The 15,405-nt window shown below is 35.3% G+C and overlaps 1 protein-coding gene across 5 annotated transcripts in view; it reads right to left on the reverse strand.

Annotated features, from left to right (window-relative positions):
* The window catches only part of CNOT6L (CCR4-NOT transcription complex subunit 6 like), a 112,687-nt gene that overhangs the window by 60,998 nt on the left and 36,284 nt on the right, over window positions 1-15,405 (reverse strand). For 4 of the 5 annotated variants that reach the window (XM_032334674.1, XM_032334675.1, XM_032334678.1 and 1 more), the window contains exons 2-4: window positions 11,551-11,672; window positions 8,597-8,783; window positions 6,939-7,024 (exon numbers count right to left, since the gene is read on the reverse strand). In XM_032334674.1, the coding sequence (XP_032190565.1) occupies window positions 6,939-7,024; window positions 8,597-8,783; window positions 11,551-11,672 (395 nt within the window). Of the gene's footprint in view, window positions 1-6,938; window positions 7,025-8,596; window positions 8,784-11,550; window positions 11,673-15,405 lie in introns of those variants that run through there. The other variant, XM_032334677.1, reaches the window with a different exon arrangement.

Raw genomic sequence — 15,405 nt, forward strand, 5'->3', positions numbered from 1 at the left:
TTTCATTTCAAACGCCTGAGAGAATTTACTACAAAGAGTAAAACATTATAGAACTTTTAGGAATATAGCAAAACATGTTTCTGATGTGGGGTAGGGTAGGATTTCTTTCACAAGTTATGACTTCATAAAAGAAAAGCTTTTTAAATTCAACTACAATAAAAATATCAAACCTACTCATTAAGATACCTAAGAAAACAAAAGGGAAAGCCAGAGTAGAAGACATTTACAATACAAAACACACAAAACTTAAAAATTTCTATAAATAAATACTTCAAGTGAAAATCAGCAAAGATATCAATAGCAACTTCAAACAAGAAACATGTCCAATAACCATATGAAAAGGTGTTTAATCTTATAAGCAATTAAGAAAACACAAATTGCTTATTAGCAATTAAGAAAACACACTGGGGTGCCTGGGTGGCTCAGTGGGTTAAGCCTCTGCCTTCGGCTCAGGTCATGATCTCCGTGTCCTGGGATCGCCCCACATCGGGCTCTCTGCTCAGCAAGGAGTCTGCTTCCCCCCTCTCTCTGCCTGCCTCTCTGCCTACTTGTGATCTCTGTCAAATAAATAAATAAATAATTTTTTTTTAAAAAGAGAAAGAAAACACAAATTTAAGAGAACTAGAAACTATTTCACACCCAGTAACCGACAAAACTTTTTTAAAAAGTTGACAATACTATGTGTTGAGAAGAAGACAGAAAAATGAAAACTGCTATTACTTTTGAGAGTGTACTTTAGTACAACTACTTGGCAAAACATTATGGCATTGCCTAATAGAGCTCAGGAAGTAAAAGCAGATCTCTACAACCTAACTATTCCACTCCTAGGAGCTCTATCAGAGATACATACAAGAATGTTCATGGCTGCGTTAATTATATTAGCCAAAAAAAGGGGCAAATAATCTAAATATCTACTGTGGAATGAATACATATATCACAGTACAACACAGCAATTAAATTACAATTGCATGCATGAACATGGCTGAATCATAAAAACATTAAGCTGAAAACAAGTCACGAAAAACATATTCAGTAGGATCTCATTTATTTACATAAAGGTTAAAACACTGGTAATAGTTACATATATAACCCAAGCATCTGGCACATACTAGGTGCTCATCAATATTCAATTGAAAGAAAAGTAAAGGAATGACTAATGCAAAATTCAGGACAGTAGTAACCTCTGGGCAAAGGGATAAAAATGTAATCACGAAAAGGCACACAGGACAATTTTAAGATGCAGGGGATCTATACCAACAAGAAGTGATTGTACCTATTTCCCATAATCTCACCAATAGTAATTCAACAGATTTTTGAAATTCTACCAACCTAACAAGTAAAAGCTGAGTAGTCCCATTACATTGTATTATTATGCATAAGTTGATAAACTTTTTATGTTTTAAAGCCTCGTGTATATCCTCTTATATATGCTCTACTGGATTGTTCTCTTATCAATTTCTAGAAGCTCATTATAAAACACAGAAATGAGTACTTTGCCTCCTATATGAAGGCATATTTCTATACTTTTAATCCAAGAATGCTGGCAACATTAAAGTACCACAAAATGTGTAACTGACAGATTTTCAAAGTGCATTTCTTAAAAATTTACTGCAAATATATAATGGGTATCCAGTTATTCATCTTATTTTCCTTAAAATGTAGGTTATTCTTTTTCATTTCATGAATACAAAAACATGCAGAAAAAGCATTTGACAAGATACAGCATCCGTTCCTGATTTAAATGATTCAAAGTATAGGGATAGAGGGAACATTCCTCAACTTCATGAAATCTATCGAGGAAAAACCCACAGCAAATATCATCATCAATGGGGAAAAACTGACAGCCTTCCTTCCCTTTGAGATCAGGAACACAACAAGGATGCCCACTCTTTCCACTCTCGTTCAACATAGTACTAGAAGTCCTAGCAACAGCAATCAGACAACAAAAGAAATAAAAGGTACTCAACTGGCAATGAAGAAGTCAAACTCTCTCTCTTCAAAGATGATATGATACTTTACATGGAAAACCCAAAAGGCTCCACCCCCAAACAACTAGAACTCATACAGCAATTCAGTAATGTGGCAGGATACAAAATCAATGCACAGAAATCAGTTGCTTTCTTATATACTAACAACGCAAATACAGAAAGGGAAATTAGAGAATTGATTCAGTTTACTATAGCACCAAGAACCATAAGATGCCTGGGAATAAACCTAACCAAAGAGGTAAAGGATCTGTATTCAAGGAACTACAGAACACTCATGAAAGAAATTGAAGAAGACACAAAAAGATGGAAGAACATTCCATGCTCATGGACTGGAAGAATAAACATTGTTAAAATGTCTATACTGCCTAGAGCAATCTATACTTTCAATGCCATCCCGATCAAAATTCCACTGGCATTTTTCAAAGATCTGGAACCAACAATCCTAAAATTTGTATGGAACCAGAAGAGACCCTGAATTGCTAAGGAAATGTTGAAAAAGAAAAACAAAACTGGGGGCATCAAGTTGCCTGATTCAAGCTTTACTACACAGCTGTGATCAACAAGACAGCATGGTACTGGCACAAAAACAGACACACAGAGCAGTGGAACAGAGTAGAGAGTCCAGATATGGACCCTCAACTTTATGGTCAAATAATCTTCCACAAAGCAGGTAAAAATATCCAGTGGACAAAAGAGAGTGTCTTCAATAAACGGTGCTGGGAAAATTGGACAGCTATGTGTAGAAGAATGAAACTTGACCATTCTCTTAGAACATACACAAAGATAAACTCGAAATGGATAAAAGACCTCAACGTGAGACAGGAATCTATCAAAATCCTAGAGGAGAACATAGGCAGTAACTCCTCCGACACTGGCCACAGCAACTTCTTTCAAGATATGTTTCCAAAGGCAAAGGAAACAAAAGTAAAAACTAACTTTTGGGACTTCATCAAGATCAAAACCTTCTGCACAGCAAAGGAAACAGTCAACAAAACAAAGAGGCAACCCACAGAACGCAAGAAGATATTCTCAAATGACACTACAGACAAAGGGCTGATATCCAAGATCTATACAGAACTCCTCAAACTCAACACACACAAAACAAATAATCATGTCAAAAAATGGGAAGAAGACATGAACAGACAATTCTCCAAAGAAGACACACAAATGTCTAACTGACACATGAAAAAATGGTCATCATCATTAGCCATCAGGGAGATTCAAATCAAAACCACATGGAGATACCACCTTACACAAGTTGGAATGGCCAATATTAGCAAGACAGGAAACAACATGTGTGAGACATGGAGAAAGGGGAACCCTCTTACATTGTTGGTGGGAATGCAAGTTGGAGCAGACACTTGGAAAACAGTGTGGAGATTCCTTAAGAAATTAAAAATAGAGCTTCCCGATGACCCTGCAATTGCACTACTGAGTATTTACCCCAAAGATACAGATGTAGTGAAAAGAAGGGCCATCTGTACCCCAATGTTCACAGCAGCAATGGCCACAGTCACCAAACTGTGGAAAGAACCAAGATGCCCTTCAATGGATGAATGGATATGGAAGATGTGGTCCATATATACTATTGAGTATTATGCCTCCATCAGAAAGGATGAATACCCAACTTTTTTATCAACGTGGACAGGACTGGAAGAGATTACGCAAGCAGAGAGAGTCAATTATATGGTTTCGCTTATTTGTGGAGCATAAGGAATAACACAGAGGACATAAGGGAGATGGAGAGGAGAAGTGAGTTGGGGGAAACTGGAGGGGGAGACGATCCATGAGAGACTGTGGACTCTGAGAAATAAACTGAGGGTTTTGAAGGGGAGGAGGGTGGGGGTTTGGGGGAGCCTGGTGGTGGGTATTACAGAGGACACGTATTGCAAGGAGCATAAACAATGAATTCTGTGTATGGTACATAAACAATGAATTCCGGAACACTAAAAAGAAATAAAATAAAATAAAAAACACGTTATTCTTTTATATTTCATGAAAAAAATTCACAAGTAAAAGAAGTTTCTACTCTATGGTCCATTTTATTTTAGGGGAGATAAGTAATTCTTGGAAGAAAGCTAGAAATCTTTACAACTGCTGAAGTTCTAAATAGTTTACAACCTGCTATTTCAATGTTTAATGCATTAGGACAACCCTTTGGCCTATCTGTCAGAAAAAGTATTGCCTTACACCTTAAGACATAAGTTCTAAATTAGTTAAAATAACTGTGGAATAACTGCTTTTACTTCCTTCTTCTATAAAATTAATACACTCTGGATTTTTCTTTTAAGTGACTTAACAGCACATTTCCAAATTACTTGACTGGCCAAGCCTGTAGTTATTAAACTGGCCCTTTTATCCTAACTCCTCAAATACTGCATATAGCCTTCACATATACTCCTCAAATGTCAAAACTGAATCTCTAGAAATTAGCTTGTTAGTCCAGGATGATCAAACTTATTATCAATATTTCCCTATCTGTGCTTCAGGGGAAGACCAAAAAAAATAGGAAATAGGTGTTCTTTCCTTCAGTTTCAAGACAAAAGGGCATCTCAGAGGTTGTGCATGGTTTCTTTTAAATAAATCACAGTGTCATTTTAAATGCTTCACCCTACTCCCTCCCCTTTTCTAGACACAAAGTACCACTATGTGGCTACTAAAACAGATTAGGAAATTATTTCAATTTTTACCTTCCTAAGAATATAAAGTCACCATTCATCCGGGACATTTTACTTGTTCCATTGCTTCATAAAACCAATCCTGTTTTTACCATCTCAATTTTTTTTTAAATGGCAGAAATAGCTGCATTTCCTTCATTCTAAAAGGTCCTCGGCTTTTCTATACCAGATCACCAGAATGAAAAGTAGCACTACCAAAAAAACTGACTCTCAAAGAAGATGAAAAAAATACCATATAGGTATTTACCATACAACAAACTATAGTTTAATGAAGAATTTACTTACAGGCATGCACAAAGGTAAGTTACAGTTCACAAGGCAAAGCTGGTACCTAATCTCAAAGACTAGCAGCCTAAGAAGAGATTTTAACAAATATGACTCAGTAGACAAAAACAACACCAGGAGTGAAGACCAACAAAAACAGTAGCTTGGAAGATAAAGATTTTTAACTAGTAAAATAGAATGAAGGCCTGAGGAAATAATAGATATTCAGAATGATTCTTAGTTGATGCTTAGTATAAATTTTATGGGAATCTATCTTTATGTGAGATAACACAGAATAGAGTTATGAAACAGTAGGATATGTAATATTTGCTTTTTCAGAACATCACATGGTACAAAGGGTAAATCACGGAGTTCAACAGTAAATTATTCATTTGTCACTGATGTGCTCTCCATCTATATTAGCAAGAGGAAAACAGCTGTTCTAATTGGTGTTAAAAGAAACAGTATGTTGGGGCGTCTGAGTGGCTCAGTGGGTCGAGCCTCTGCCTTTGGCTCAGGTATGATCCCAGGGTCCTGGGATCAAGCCCCACGTCGGGCTCTCTGCTCAGCAGGGAGCCTGCTTCCCTTCCTCTCTCTCTGCCTGCCTCTCTGCCTACTTGTGATCTCTGTCTGTCAAATAAATAAATAAAATCTTAAAAAAAAAAAAGAAAGACACAATATGTTGTTCTTAGAAACAAAAAAAAACAATCAGTATTATAGTGTAAATTTCATACTTCATGAATCTAAGATTATAAAAAATGACAATTCCGTAATATTATTTAATAGAAAAGAATCAACCTGTTCCCACTCCAACTCTAGCTGGATGGTTATTTCAACTATTTTTATAAGAATAAGGTTTAGCATATATAGATTAAGGTGAAGTGACCCAACAGTTGCTTTGGGTTCAACCTCAAGAAAATATTTTAGACGTACGTATCCTCTGGTTCATTTCATATGTAACAGAAAATATCAATGAAGTCCTAGCTGGAGAAACTTAAGAGAGAAACTAAGAACACAAGACAGACCATTCATATAATTATGTAATTTACAAAAGGTTAACTGTACAAAGAAGTCTAATACCATTTCTGTCATTTCAACCAAAAATGTCAGGATTCTTTCTACTCATATTGAAGCTTCATTCTTTTTTTTTTTTTTTTGTATGATTACATTTTTTTTTTAGTTATATATTTTTTTTTATTTATTTCCAGCATATTTGTGAAGCTTCATTCTTAATAGTCCATTATACGACATAAGCAAAGCAAACAGAACGTGTTCACAGAGACTCAAACTGTCTTTGAAGAAGGAAAACAGTACAAGTGTTTACTTTGTAGGGCTTTGGTTAATGTTCATTCCGCATGAGCACAGAATAAAATGTTTAACCAACACAGTACATCTGTATTTAGTCCTCTGAATTCAAAATAAACTCTTCTTCCTATGCTATAAGAGGAAACTAAGACAAGTTTCAGTATTTATATGAATTAAGAAGGACTTTCATTCCAAGCTGATTAAGATGAGATTATCAAGGAGCATATATTGTGGACTGATACATTTTATTAAGAATAATCAAACTTATTAGGTATAAGTCATTTTACCATTATCATTTTCTCTCTCCTATCCAATATGTCAATGCAATTTTATCTATTCTATCAAAACTTGACATGGATCATTCTGGTTAGGGTTTACTCTATTGAGTCATTCCTTTAAAAGGGTGGTGGGGAGAACTAGAATGTTAAATTTAAAATATCTCCTCTAATATCAGATTTCTTAGAAAATTAAACATGACATACAAAAAAAAACCCTCCCTATACAAGTTTATTAAAACGATGGCAGCATGCTGAAATTCTGAAACTCAATTTGATAATGAAAACCCACTTTATTTCAAAAGAAAGCATATTTACATTCTCAAAATTGTGCTAAACCTGACCCATACTGTAACCAAAATTAGCTTTAAAAGGCTCACAAACACTTCAATACTGAGATCTTGTCATCTCTTAAAAAAATCACTCACCTTTCAAACCTAGAGTTTGTAGCTGGAAGAGCCGACCAAGTTCATAAGGCAAAACCCGTAACAGATTGTTATTTAAAAGCAATTCCCTGTTTTAAAAGTAAATAAAAACTGTTTAAATATATCAAACTTTATTAATATATAATTTATTAATATGTAAATATATAAAATTATATATAAATATATTTATATAATATATAAATTTATAATGTATAATACATTTATTAATATATAAAGATATATTTATTAATATAGAATTATTTTCTTAACCTTCCTTAATATACTATGAGTGATATTTACATTCAAGGCATTTTTTATACTTTTAATCCAAAAGTGTTGCTTAATATTAAAGTACCACAAAATGTGTAACTGACACAACTGTTAACAGTGTTTCTATAATTTACACATTCTCTAACACAGATTATTAAAAAGTTGTAAGAACTGTATATCATTCTCGGGCTAAATCCATCCCCTTTTCTCTCACCCAAATGTCCAAGAGATACAAATCAGAGTGACAGGTATTCTCAGTACCCAAAGATAACCCATATCCTTGAATCCAGTCTAATTCATAGGAAAAAAAAGCCAATCACCTTTGTCAATTTTTATAACTAATAACTGCAATTACACTAAGATACTATGATGAATAATCACTGACACAGAACATAAACACTGAAAATAAAACATAAGAGAATACAGATAAGAGAATACAGATAAGATCCACATTTATGATTTTGAAATTTTGGCCAGACTACAGACGAAATAGCCCCTCATTAGACACCTAAAAAGTACTTAAAAAAAAAATAAGAAAGAAAAGAAAACCAACAAAAACATATAATAAGGAGATGGTGAGGAACAAGATTCTAAAACAATACATATGTTTAATTTTAAATTATTTTTAAATTTTTAAAAAATTACTTCTCAGCATATAAACATAGACAAGCAATCCCTGTTGATACTGAGAACATTTATACAAGGTCTTAAGGGACCTACAATTTTTTCCTATGAAGAAATTCTCAAAGAATCCTGAAAGACTAGAAATAAATCCACTTATTATCAAGTTTTAAAAGTTTCCTTTAAGAGCTGTGATATAGGGTGCCTGGGTGGCTCAGTGGGTTAAGCCGCTGGCTTCGGCTCAGGTCATGATCTCAGGGTCCTGGGGTTGAGTCCTGCATCAGGCTCGCTGCTCAGCGGGGAGCCTGCTTCCCCCCCCCCTCTGCCTGCCTCTCTGTCTACTGTGATCTCTCTCTGTCAAATAAATAAATAAAATTTAAAAAAAAAAAAAGTTGTGATATATAAGTATACTTCACCTTACAGAACAAAGATAAGTTCCTAAAAGTTACTACAAGAACAGAATATTTTCCCAATTATTTACGATTATCTTATCACACACCTGAGCCTCAAGTGAGACTTAGTATTTTAACCCCAACCCCACCCCACCTCAAGTGTGCCAAAAGAAATATAAGCACATTCTAGCTAGAAACCTTTAAGTTAAAGGAAATATTCAGTGGAAGCCAACTCAAGCACTATGTTTAGACAGTTTATATCACTTATTTTTAAACACATATGGAAATCCTCCTGTAAGAGGAGTACTATCTCATAATTTTCTTATTTGGTAAATGCAGAATTTTATATAGTAAGTCCTATCTATAATATTTTCTTACCTGAGAGACACCATGTTTCCTAGTTCTGCTGGTAAACTTCTGAGTTTATTGGATGACAGATCCAGGTAAACCAGATTATGAAGCTTGGCAATATCAGGTGGAATGCGACTAAGGTAATTGTCATTTAGGTGCAGTGCTGTCAGGTGTGTCAATGACCAAAGTGATGTACTTAAGCTCCGCACTCTACCTAAAAGGCAAAATACTGAAGCATTAAATTCAACGCCTAAGACAAAGACTAAACTTTAAGAAGTAAAAAGTGAAGAGTAAAAAAAAGAGACTACAATGTATACAGATAAATTTATCTTTGACGTTTAATTTTGTATTAATGCCATTGATTGCTTCCAAACACACCTGGCCCTTCTTTAATTTCATTCCATTTCTGCCTGACAACCATTATTTCCTCATGAACCTTCCATGCATTAAATGAGATGTAGCATAACGAGGCCCTTGGAGTCAGGGTAATGAGAAGCTCTCAAGAAAAACACGGGACTGACTTAAGCTTTTATGATAGAATAGTCTTGAATTTTATTTTAAGGCACAGTCCTAACAAAAGTACTTCTTACATACTCTACAAAAAGTATGTAGTGCAAGGTTTATCCATAATTTGGGCCTGGGTTATTCTACAAACTTAAAAAAGATAAGAGTAATAGATTCAAAACCAACCTTAGGTTGATCACTAGAAAACCATTTTACCCCTAAAGGACTTACCTTTCCCCAGATTTCTGATGGTGTAATTAACAACTCTGGTTTAAGATTTTGCATTAAATGCAACATACTCAAGTGAAATGGTCACACTTTAAGCTTTAGCAATCAGTCAGCATCCGACAGCTCAATGATGGAACATGTATCAGAAAACAACAGAAAACCTATTTCAGAGTCCTGACTTTTACCATTTACTAGCTATATAAACCTAGGAAAATCACCCAGCCACAGCTGCTCTAAAATGTGTATTATCTTAATAATTTATAAGAAGATCATTTTATAAACATTACAAAAATAAAATAGAATTTAACTTTATATCAGTATTGAAATAACAGACTTTGATTAAAAGAGCAATGGAACGTAGAGAGGGCACAAAATCTCAAACAGTAAATGCTAGCTACCAACCAGTAAACTCAAGCTTACATCTGTCCGGGGTTCTTTCTCTCACAGGTTTCTTTATGCTGTATAAAAGCAGGCTTAAAGTGCCAGGATTTTGTATTTATAGGACCGAAAGGTTTCAAAGTGAAGAGAGGCTCTGGCAAAAGAAACTTATTTCAGTTGTACCTAGGATTTAATCAAGTGGTTCTCAACCAGTGGCAATTTTACTCCTTAAAGGACTTTGGCAATCTGGAGACATTCTTGGTTGTCAAAACTAGAAGAATGCTACCAGCATCTGGTGGGTAGAGGCCAGGAACACTGAACACTATGCTGTACAAATGAAACTAATGTATCATTGTGTGTCAGCTACACTTCAATTTAAAAAATTATAATTTATGTGAATTACAGTCCTAAAGATCTCCACTGATATGTATTATGGCAATCTTTTATCCCATGTGTGTTTTAATGGAATTCTTTACAAGATGGCAATATCTCATGCTAATACTCACATGTATTTAAATGTTATAGATGTTAATACTAACATATTTAAACATATATATGGAAAACTATCATATTAAGGACCCAAATTGCTGGATAACTATTTTCATTGTCAAAATTCCAGTATCATGTCTACCATGAAATTAATGTCCATTAAATCTTTAAAAAAAGAGACAAGTGGCACTACTGGCATCTAGCAGGTAAAGACCAGGAACAGCTAAACAACCGATACTGCACACAATTGGCCCCGACCACAAAGAACTATCTGGCCCTACATGTCAGCATGCCAAGTTGAGAAACCCTGCGTTAATCCATTAGGATTTACTCATATTCATTCTGCTCATTACCAATCACCTATCCACCAGGTACCTTTTAGCTAAATGTACAGGTAATTCTTGCTATTGACACTATAATGTGGTTAATACTTCCAAATGAAAGCCTACTGGAGGAAAAACATTCTACATATTATCTGTATTGTACCAATTCATAAAAGAAAGGCAGTAATTATATTCTATTTTCAATACTTTTAATTTTATAATTTTAGATTTACAAAAAAGTTACCAAGATAATAGAGTTCCTGTATACATCTCATACAGTTTTCCACTAATGTTAGCTTCTTATATTACCATTGTACATCTGTCAAAACTAGGAAATTAACACTGATACATTACTTGTTTTACTGGTACATTACTAATTTACAGATTTTATTGGATTTCACCAGTTTTTACACCTTTTTGTTTTAAGAGTCAATTCAAGATAGCATTTTACCATTTCATCATCCTACCTTAGTCCCCTCCAGTCCATGACAAAGACTCACTCTCTCCTTGTTTTTCATGACTTTGACAATTTCGAGAATTAGTAGTTAAGTATTTTGTAGAATGTCCTTTAGTTGGGGTTTGTCTGATTTTTTTTCTCACTAGTAGACTGGGGCTGTAAGTTCTTAGAAATCATATTCTATTTTAACAAATCCTAAACATGAAGGTCATGTAACACAGTGATTAGTTATTTGTAGAATAAACCAACAGCCTCTAGATTTTCTCCTCTGCCAAAACTAGGATGACAGAAGAATTGCAAAGATTTCAATTTGCAAAAATAATTACAATAGCCAAAACAAAATCTAGTATATCAAAGAACCTGGTTTACTGAGAAACTGAATTCCCATTGTCCTCAATTACAGATGCCACCCCGGCCCAAGGTATTATCTCAAAAGAATGAACCGAAATAAAGGGTAAACTAAACACTAGTACTTCTGCATCCTGTATTTTCTCAGTTCACATATTTTAAAATGTACAACAAAGAAATAAATATGACAATATTCAACTCATGTTCATTATTGCTATTATATCCTAGATTAAATGCTTCAAGATTCCACTCACCCGAGATTTCTAATTCTGCCCAGTGAGATTTTTTCCCATTGGCTACCTCCTCTGCTGACATGATGGTATAAATTCTTCGAGGATCTGGAGGATCATATTTTTCCTTTGGCATCCCTATTAGTCTGTTTAAACAAACAAAAAAGATGATCATCAATTACTACATCTTATAGAAAAAAAAAAGAAAAATGGAATGGTAAGTTTTCTTTTCCTCTCCCCTTGCCAGGTTACTAAGTCATTTTCTACTACAAATTCTCACTAGAAGGAAAACACATCTGCAGTATGTTTGACTCTTGCAGAAACTCCATAACAGATGGCTAAGGCAAAATGCAAACAATGACACTGGATTTAACACTGAACTTTGTGGTTGCTTCCCAAACATCCATTCTATTCCAAACATCCATTCCCTTCTCCTTCCTTTAGTTGTCTTGCTTTCCTAAATTGACTAACCTTATACCAGTTTTCTGAATGGACTCTGACTAGTCAAAGAATATCAAAGTAATTCATGCTCTTGCCTCAGTGATATTCAAATATCTTAGATCTAAGACAATCAACACATGACATTCCTCTTATCGCAAAGATTAGTTCAGAAGTATCTAATAATCGCGAGGCTTAAGATTCATTATATGTTTACGGAAGGAGCAGTCTTCTCTCTCCTGCCAGTCATGAAAGAAGAATATAGTCCACATGGTTATTGGAAAACTAGCCATAGAAGTAAGAGTCTAGAAAATAGAGAAACAAAGAGCCCCCACCAAATCATACCACAGGGCTCCCAAACACTGGGCCTTTTCAGTACACAAGCCAATATACTTCACTTGTTGTTCAGGTTGTGTTTTCTGTTACTTGTAGTCAAAAGCATCCTACATAATGATATTTTCTTAGTATGAGCCAGTCTTGGTTTGATCTGATGTTCTTAAGTAATGTAAGTCCTTTTCACTCTCAAAGTGTCCAACTTGGGTGGAGGGTGCACCTGGATGGCTTAGTCATTTAAGCATCCAACTCTTGACCTCAGCTCAAGTGTTGATCTCAGGGTCCTAGTTCAGCCCCAAGTTGGGCTCCACACCCAGTGTGGAGCCTATTTAAAAATAGTTTTTTAAAAAAGTGTCCAAATTTGAAGATGGAGTTACATGGGCACCTTAACTGAAACGAATATTATATAATCTTGTTCACATAACTGCCAGAATAATCACCAAATGATCATGAGCGATGACAACTAGGTATAAAAGTCCTCAAGTGTCTAATGTATGAAGCATATGACAAATGGCCCTAAAAGTAACCATTCAAGAGGTCCAACACAAGAATTACTGCTTAATTATTGGCAGAAAATAAAATTGAGCTCAGAGCTAGCAAGAAAAGCAAATGACAAAGCCCCAAGCCTAATTAAAGTCCTGCATGCTATCTGTAAATCGCCTTGTTTTTTTTTGTAGTTGGTTCTTTGTTCATATTTAACACACACACACACCAAAACCAAATATGAGAGTGTTTCCAAGTAGAGTTTAGAACTTATGATTCAATGGAATTTGCTTTCAGGTGGTCTGAAATTCATTACATAACAGAGAATAAATAAAAAGTAGTGGTATCCTAGTTGTTTCAAAAATACAGCTAGTTCATAAGAACACAATCAAAGTTTCCTATACCATATCTACTCTTTGTATTTAAGGTAAAATAGTCACTTTCCCTTTACCAAAAGGTGAAAAGAGAAAGTTCTCCAGATTTCTTCACCTGTAACAGTAATTTGCTTCCAAGTTCCCAGGCTAAGCCCACTCCTTTAATTTTACCCCACAATTTGGTTAATACTAACCCATATTTTATTTCCCATACATATCCCAGATCTTTGCACAGCGCACAAAGAATAGGATCATTTTCCAAAGGGGGAAAAAAAATTGACTTCTACAACATTTGACCTATGTAAAATACTTTTCCCTTTTTAAAGAGTTTGTGAGAGAGAGAGAGGGAACAAGCAGGGGGAGTGGCAGGCAGAGGGAGAAGCAAAAGCTCCCCACTGGGCAAGAAGCATGATGTGGGACTCTATCCCGGGACCCTGACATCATAACCTGAGCCAAAAGTAGGTGCTTAACCAACCAAGCCACCTAGGCATCCCATTTCTAAAATAAAATTTTTAGATGACAAGGTTTTCAGAATTTCCACTGTACACAAGGCACCTGTATCTCTGTGAGTACTTCTGCAAGCTAATACAAGATTCCACAAAAACACAAGATTAAGCAAAGCCAAATCAAACAGATCCAAACTCAATGACATGCTACAAATCCATTCACTACATTGCAGATGGGTAAAAAATAAAGACAGCAAAATATGCAAAAACAAGAAAAAACAAACAAACAAACAAACAAGGAGCACCTGGGTGGCTCAGTGGGTTAAAGCCTCTGCCTTCGGCTCAGGTCATGATCCCAGAGTCTTGGGGTCAAGCCCCACATCGGGCTCTCTGTTCAGCAGGGAGCCTGCTTCCTCCTCTCTCTGCCTGCCTCTCTGCCTACTTGTGATCTCTCTGTCAAATAAATAAATAAAATCTTAAAAAAAAAAAAAAAACCTGTTCCATTAATTTTAGATCATTTTCATAAACCATAGAGCATTGGATCAGGATCAACTTAATGTGGCTTTTAATCATGGTATGTTCCTTAAGGGGACTATGAGTTATTTCTGTGTGAAGGCATATCCTTTTTCTATTGCTATATAGTTCCTACCACAAAGTAGGGACTTAATATGTATTTGTGGAAGAGCACATGCTTTATAATCCTAAAATCTGCCACATTTCATTCTTCTTGCCTTTTCCACCTCACAATTTTTAGTCAATACTTTTCTAAAAATCAATCCCAGGAAATGATAATTAATTCACATATTCAACTCCCCTAAATATTTTAATAATCTAGACAGGTCAATAATTGCTCTATCTTCTTGGCCCTCTAATTCTAATTTTGAAAACAACTACTTTACAAAAGCTTTTATTTTTTCCATAAATTCCCCCTTCCTAATTCCATTAAAATTTACAAAATCTGTACCCGCAAAACAAATCCATGAAATGTTCACCAGTGTTTACATGTAAAACCAAAGTAATATTAATACTGTCGTATTAGGGGTCAGAGATCTCTTTCAAATTTGATTAGGAAGCCAATGAAAATACAAGTCACTTAATGCAAAATGAATATAGATTTGGAGAGTCTGATTAAAGCTGTAATCTAGGGACGCCTGGGTGGCTCAGTTGGTTGAGCAGCTGCCTTCGGCTCAGGTCATGATCCCAGCATCCTGGGATGGAGTCTCACATTGGGCTCCTTGCTCAGCAGGGAGCCTGCTTCTCCCTCTGTCTCTGCCTGCCATTCTGTCTGCCTGTGCTCTCTCTCTCTCTCTGACAAATAAACAAAACCTTAAAAAAAAAAAAAGCTGTAATCTAGGGGTACATGGGTGACTCAGTTCTTGGGTGTCTACCTTCAGCTCAGGTTGTGATCCCAGGGTCCTGGGACTGAGCCCCGCATCAAGCTCCCTGCTCAGTGGGAACCCTGCTTCTCCCTCTCCCATTCCCCCTGCTTGTGTTCTCTCTCTCACTATGTCTCTCCGTCAAATAAATAAATAAAATCTTTAAAAAAAAAAAAAAAGGCTGTAACATCTTACATTTGGGTTAACTAATAAGCAATTTAGTAGAGTCTATAGTTCTGGTGATCATTACTGTCTCAAACATCAGATTTTCAAATATGCTACCAAAGACGTAGAGAATTCACATTTGGGTAACTTAATTAAGTTATACATGAACTTAATTCAGTTAATACTGAAGCCTCCGATTCAGCTTTATTTTCCCTCCTCAGTTCCTCAGCATCAGCTTTTCACATTGGAGACATACCACAAAAA

Source organism: Mustela erminea, chromosome 2, assembly GCF_009829155.1.
Source record: "Mustela erminea isolate mMusErm1 chromosome 2, mMusErm1.Pri, whole genome shotgun sequence".
Taxonomy (NCBI): domain Eukaryota; kingdom Metazoa; phylum Chordata; class Mammalia; order Carnivora; family Mustelidae; genus Mustela; species Mustela erminea.